The sequence below is a fragment of the Vigna unguiculata genome, chromosome 6 (genome assembly GCF_004118075.2).
Source record: "Vigna unguiculata cultivar IT97K-499-35 chromosome 6, ASM411807v1, whole genome shotgun sequence".
In the NCBI taxonomy this organism is placed as follows: Eukaryota; Viridiplantae; Streptophyta; class Magnoliopsida; order Fabales; family Fabaceae; genus Vigna; species Vigna unguiculata.
Genome location: NC_040284.1, coordinates 17,363,530 through 17,369,924, shown reverse-complemented (window position 1 = coordinate 17,369,924; position 6,395 = coordinate 17,363,530). Strand labels below are relative to the sequence as shown.

At 26.3% G+C, this 6,395-nt stretch overlaps 1 protein-coding gene across 2 annotated transcripts; it reads left to right on the top strand.

Moving 5' to 3' along the window:
- The first annotated feature begins 557 nt into the window (after nt 1–557).
- LOC114188824 (1-acyl-sn-glycerol-3-phosphate acyltransferase-like) lies at nt 558–3,277 on the top strand. 2 transcript variants are annotated; one of them, XM_028077472.1, is made up of 6 exons: nt 558–800; nt 1,383–1,721; nt 2,034–2,183; nt 2,472–2,570; nt 2,667–2,759; nt 2,924–3,277. In XM_028077472.1, the coding sequence occupies exons 2-6, from the start codon at nt 1,398–1,400 to the stop codon at nt 3,170–3,172; spliced, it is 915 nt and encodes a 304-aa protein (XP_027933273.1). In that variant the 5' UTR covers nt 558–800; nt 1,383–1,397; the 3' UTR covers nt 3,173–3,277. The 2 variants fall into 2 exon arrangements, with proteins under 2 accessions (XP_027933273.1, XP_027933272.1); XM_028077471.1 differs by having other exon boundaries at nt 558–715; nt 2,924–3,274.
- The last annotated feature ends 3,118 nt before the right edge of the window (nt 3,278–6,395 follow it).

Here is a 6,395-nt window from a genome sequence, read left to right as displayed (position 1 = left end):
CATTTAAAATAATTATTTAATGCCACTTAATAAAAAAATTTAATGACATTTATTAACCCACTTTAATTAACACATTTTTTTATTAGTAATATAAATATGGGTAAATGATAATTTGGTCACTGAAAATATACATCAATATCAAACTTGTATATAAATAAAAAATTATTATTTAATATTTACATATTTTTGACTTTCTAAAAAAATATTATTATTTTAAAATAGTTGTATACTTTTTTATTTTATCAAATTTTCTTTTGATCTAATACAATAACTTTATGTATAAATTACTTAAAAGTTATTGTAAAGATAAGGTTTTAATAAAAAAATGATAAATATATAATTAAATTCTAAAAAGATAATTTTTTTAAAAATTTTGACAAATAAAGAATGAGAGAAAATATATTTTTATAGTTTTTAAGTATTTAAAATAATTATTAAATGTCACTTAATAAAAAAGTTTAATAGATGTGAGGAAAAGTATGTGGTTTTTGTCTGTATTCTGCCTTTTACAATTGTCATGTCTGTTATTCCCAATGACATACTGTCATTCATCAAAATCTTGGCACTGACCATTGTTCTGTCTTCACTCTGCTTCGTCTCTCATTTGCTACAATTCCCTAACATCCAAATCAGTGTTCAACTTTTCACTTCTCTTCCTCAATTTTCTTTCTCTCTGTTGTTTTTCCACACTTTCCCCCACAAAGTCACAAGCTTGGTAAGGATTAAGGAGTGTTTGGTTTGAGGGGTTTCTTGAAAACAAAAAACATGGTTTTGGTTTCTCTGTTTGCTCAGAAAACTGGGTAGGAAAAAGACAACACCTTTGCCTTCACACTGTCATAAATTAAAAAATAAAAATAAAAAAGTTGTAGTTTGAACCGCTTTTGACATTTGTTATTGTTTTTCTACTTCTGGGGATTGAAGATAAAAGTTTAAGGTTACCATCTTCTTCATTTAGTTTCCTGAGAAAAGAGAACATAACTTTATTTGTTTTTTGTGTTCTTTTCTTTCTGTCTCTCTCTCTGACTGTGTCTTTTTCTGTGATCATGGAGCTGATTGGGTGTGTACTTGCTTCCTACTGAGTTGAAAGGGACAAAGTCTTTTTGTATGATTGAACTATGTCGAGGTTGTTCAGGAAACTCAAGAAATAACAATGAAAATAAAAAATGTTTGGATCAAAGGTTATTTGGTTGCTTACAACAATCTAGTAGAACAAAGAAACGGATTTTAGTGTATGAAATGTGAAATAGTTGGTTTTTCTTGACCATGATCGATTATTCTTTTCCTATTGGGTAATTTTTGTCAGTGAGATTTTCCAAACAACCAAACAGAATGTGATACTTGAAGTGAATTTTTATCTGATCTGCTTTCTTTGCACTCTTCAGGGATTTTGAGCACTCATGGAGAATTCCAGGTTTGGTGCTTTTTTGAGGAGTAGAAGAATGGATAGCTTTTTTAGCACAAGTTCTGAGAAGAGGGTGGTAGATAATCCAAACGTTTCAATAAAAGATGAATCTGAAAGAGGGTCTAAGATGGGTGTTTTTGTTGATGATGATGATGGATGGGTTCCTGTGATCATATCTTGGATCAGAATTGTGACTTGTTTTGTTTCTATGATGATCACAACATTTATCTGGGCATTGATCATGCTTGTGCTTATACCATGGCCCTATGAGAGGATTAGGCAAGGAAACATATATGGCCATGTGACTGGCAGAATGCTGGTAAGCTGCATTCATTTTGGAAATTGTTTCAACTTTCTTGATGCTGCTGCATATTTTGGAGTGAATTGATGTTCTAATAATTTTCTTGAGTTTTTTTATGTTTACTTGTTGTTATATATGACTCACAATCACTATATAAAATGATTGAATCTTGTTTAATAATTTGTTTGGTTGTTTAGAATTTTAGGACAGATTGAACATTTGAATCTTCTGCAGCTTGAAAATACTATTTAAGTTAAGAGGTTTTAGTGATACTTCACTAATGTTTTAGGATTGTGCAAGTTGTGAATGATATTCAAAGCATTAATGCAGATGTGGATTCTTGGGAATCCTATAAAAATTGAAGGTGCTGAGTACTCCAACAAGAAGGCCATTTACATCAGCAACCATGCATCTCCAATTGACATATTTCTGATAATGTGGTTGACTCCTACAGGTACTGTAGGTATTGCAAAGAAAGAGGTATGTTGTAGTGCTTTGTGGTTAAGCATAACAATTTTCCTATGCATGACTTAAAACTACTCACATGCATTGGTGTCTTGCATTGCTTTGTGGGAAAATTTTCACCACACACTCAACTTTGTACTTGTTATTGTCAAAGCTTCTAAATAAAGATTTAGAAACTTATTTTTGTTAGAACTCGTATTAAGTATCACCATGTACTATGACATCTCATTTAAGCCGATTTCAGAGTAAACCAATCTTTTGCCATGACAGACTCAGAAAGTTGTTAACAACTCTTTCTTGCAGATCATATGGTATCCTCTATTTGGCCAACTTTATGTTTTGGCCAATCATCTTCGTATAGATCGGTCCAATCCAATGGCAGCAATTGAGTCCATGAAAAAGGTATTTAACATTTTCCCTTCTTCTTCTTCTTCATCATCATCATCATCAATGATGCACTAGTGTAAAATTGTGATCTGTGATGAATGTAATGCTTAGGCAGCTCATGCAGTTGTGAAGAACAATCTGTCACTGATAATTTTCCCAGAGGGCACAAGGTCTAAAAATGGACGACTTCTACCTTTCAAAAAAGTAATTTCCCACCTTCAGTTTCTTCTTTGCATATATATTCTAGTTTGTTTTCTCAATTGCACTTATAAGGATCAAATGTGCCATCAAAAAAACAAGTTAAAAAAATGTTTGTTTTCTCAATTGAAACTAATCTGTGAATCATTATTCCTTGATTTTCTGTGTAGGGTTTTGTTCATTTGGCTCTGCAAACCGGTCTTCCAATTGTTCCAATGGTGCTAACAGGTACTCATCTGGCATGGAGAAAAGGTAGCTTGCATGTCAGACCAGCACCACTTACTGTCAAGTATCTTCCTCCTATAACCACTCAAAATTGGACACTTTCCAACATTGATGACTATGTTAAAATGTTACATAATTTGTATGCACAAAACCTTCCCAAATCTCAGACACCTCTGCCTTCAAAGACTGAGTGATTCCATATTCTTAGTTGAGTTAGTCATGAATCTAGATTCTTTACTGAATTTTTATGTACCGTTCTTCTATTGTATTTTCAGAATACACGAATGATTACTAATTTTAAAATATCAAATAGTATAATTTTAATACTCAATAGAAAAAACAATACCAGTCAAATCTAATAAAAAAATTGAATTCATTAGTTATCCATTATATATATATATATATATATATATATATATATATATATATATATATATATATATGATAACATAAGCAAAATTAAGAGCTTCAACATTATCAAATCATTTTTCTAGTTTAATAAATACATCATAATTGATGTGCTAGCATTTTAAGTACCATTCTAGATTTGATGTAAAATGTTGATAAAGTTTGTCCAATAATCCAGAAAAAATGTATAATATTAAAATGTAAAGGGTGAGAAATATAGAGGAGACTACATAAATTGTAAATAATTCAAACCTATGTTTTGCATTAGGGACCACCAATGGAATGATTTTGTCATCAACTTTTCATCACTTTTCCATGATTACAACACAACCAGCCTGACCAAGTCTTACTGAAAACTATGTTTAAAAGAAGCTTATCATTGAGAATATTTTATTATACCGTCATAAAGATGCTTTTATAATATGTATTTCGTTTTATTGGAAAAGACCTTTTGGAATAAATATTAAAAAACTAATAAAATTTAATGCAATTTTAGTGTGTAAAAATTGTGAAATTAGTTGTTTCATAAATAAAAAAGGAGATAATGATAACAATGAAAATGTGACATGCTAATGGTTACACACACGTGGACCCACATTAGACATTGCCTTATTATAGTAATCAATTATGTGTGAAGTGTCTAATTATTAGCATCTTAAAAGTTTACTAATAAAGAAAAATGTAGTATCAAGCTTTATTTTGTTGAGAGCAACATTTGTGGGTGAGGATTTTCAAGAAAGTAAATTTATTATTTATATTTTGTGTAATTTTTTATTATTATTTATTATACTTGCATTGTTTTTACATTATATATAAATTTAAGATTAAAAATTATAAAATACATTTTATTATTTTTTACTTTATATAAGGTAAGTTAAATTTTATGCATAATTCGTTTTGATCTATTTCTTACGAGAAATAAGAAAACTAAGGTTGGTCGACCTATTATTTCTCTAATTAGATGAAAGTTAGGATAGTCTCGTTTACTAAAAAAGAAATTATTTTAATAAAATTTTATGGTATATTCAATATTAGTACACTTAATTTATATGCAAAATCTTAAATTACATTGTAATATAAAGAAATAATATTTATTGCATTATAAGATCGCACCCCTTACGATAATTGAGGGGTTAGAGAACATTTTATCTTGTCAAATTTTTAAATAAAGTTCTTATTTATTCTAGAAATTCTTTATTTTCTCTTTTTCTTTTTATAATTTTATCATCAGTTTTGTTGGAATATTGTTTGGTTTTGGAAGTTTCTTTGAGAATAAAAGGTTCCAGGAGATTATTTATAATTTTGATATAACTAATGGATAACTTGGATGAAAAGGTAATTTGATCATTATATTCTGGGTTCTATGTAAGAATTCCGATTTGGTTGATAACTATTTAAACGTTAATATTTGAGTGTTGTTGAGGTTTGTATAACGATGATCGTTTTAAAATGTTTTCAATTAAATATTCTTATTAAAAAATTGATATATTGACTAAGTTACATATATAAGTTGAGGTTTAGAATTCATTTCTATAACTTTCTTTATGTCAGTTTGATGTGAATATAAATATTATACTAGAAATTTGAATGGTCAGAGTTAAATTAATGGATAATAATATTATAATTCTGTAAATTATTTTTATTTTTTATTTTTGACGTGATTTAAGATTATTGATTAATATATTATTATTTTTTATTTAAAAAAAATAAATAATATATATTAAATCGTGTTAAAAAGTAAATGATAAAAATAAAAAAATAGAAGTGAAAATATAATTTTTGTACGTATGGCATTATTTTTTATCGTACGGTGTTTGTATTTTACATTGTGTTTGCATATTACTATCGTCTGATTTTTTTTCTTGTTCATTGTTGTACATGCTTTCAAATGCTTCATTATTTTTACTGCTGTCCTTTACAACTTTTGTTTAATTATTTCTTTAATGCTTTTGTTTACAACTTTCTCTATTGCTTTTGTTTACACATTTCTTTACAACTTTTCTTCTGTTTTTCCTTTTAACGCTTTCATCTACAATTTTCTTTGAGACTTTAACATAGTGTTCCTTTTAACGAATTTTAAGAATCTATTGATTTGCACGAACGAATAATACATATTTTTCATGTTCTTTTTAACGATTTGAGAGTGAATAAATATACGGATTTGCAAATTCTATTAAATTTTTATCTCTCACGAATTGAGATTTGCGATGATATATAAGAATTTTACAAATTTAACCTCATTTGTCTTAAACTTTTACTTTTCTCATTATTATTTTGCTACCGTAACCGGTTAATATATATATATATATATATATAATATTTATATAATAATTATTAAATTAATAATATATTTATATAATTTTTATTATTAATAATTTATAATAAATGATATATAGTAATTAAATATAATAATAAATAATAAAATTAATATATATGATAATTAATAATAAATATATAAATTAATGATTATAGTTTTAAATTATTATTATTATGAAAATAATAATAATAATTTAATAAAATATAAATTTTATAATTTTTTATTAAATTTTATTAAATAAAAAATTTTAAAATTTAGTATTGTTATCTTATTTATTTCATAATATATATATATATATATATATATATATATATATGTATAATAATTAAAATATTATTAAATTTTAATGTTTTTATCTCCTTTAATAATTATTTTATTTTTATCATCAAGGTGTTTTGATAATCTTTAAATTTTATCTATTAAAATAATTTTTTTAATCTATCACATTACTCAAATTACTTACTAACTTCTATAAAATTTATCTTCAAATCCATTTATTTATCCTTTAAATCCACTAAAAAAAACACACATATTCATCAACTCAAATCCACACAAATTCATCTTTTCACTCTCTCCCAAATCTATTTTACGAAAGGAACACAGCCTTAATTTTTTTTTTTTTACATAGTCTACTTAACCCTTTTTTCATTATCTACCTTTCCATTATTAGAAATCCTATTTTTTATATTTTT

Excerpts from the sequence above, each read along its gene's own strand:
- LOC114188824 (XM_028077472.1), top strand. The coding sequence starts at position 1,398 with ATGGAGAATTCCAGGTTTGGTGCTTTTTTGAGGAGTAGAAGAATGGAT. Across the intron at positions 1,722-2,033 it reads ATGTGACTGGCAGAATGCTG|ATGTGGATTCTTGGGAATCC; the intron begins GTAAGCTGCATT and ends GCATTAATGCAG. Across the intron at positions 2,760-2,923 it reads GACTTCTACCTTTCAAAAAA|GGTTTTGTTCATTTGGCTCT; the intron begins GTAATTTCCCAC and ends TTTTCTGTGTAG.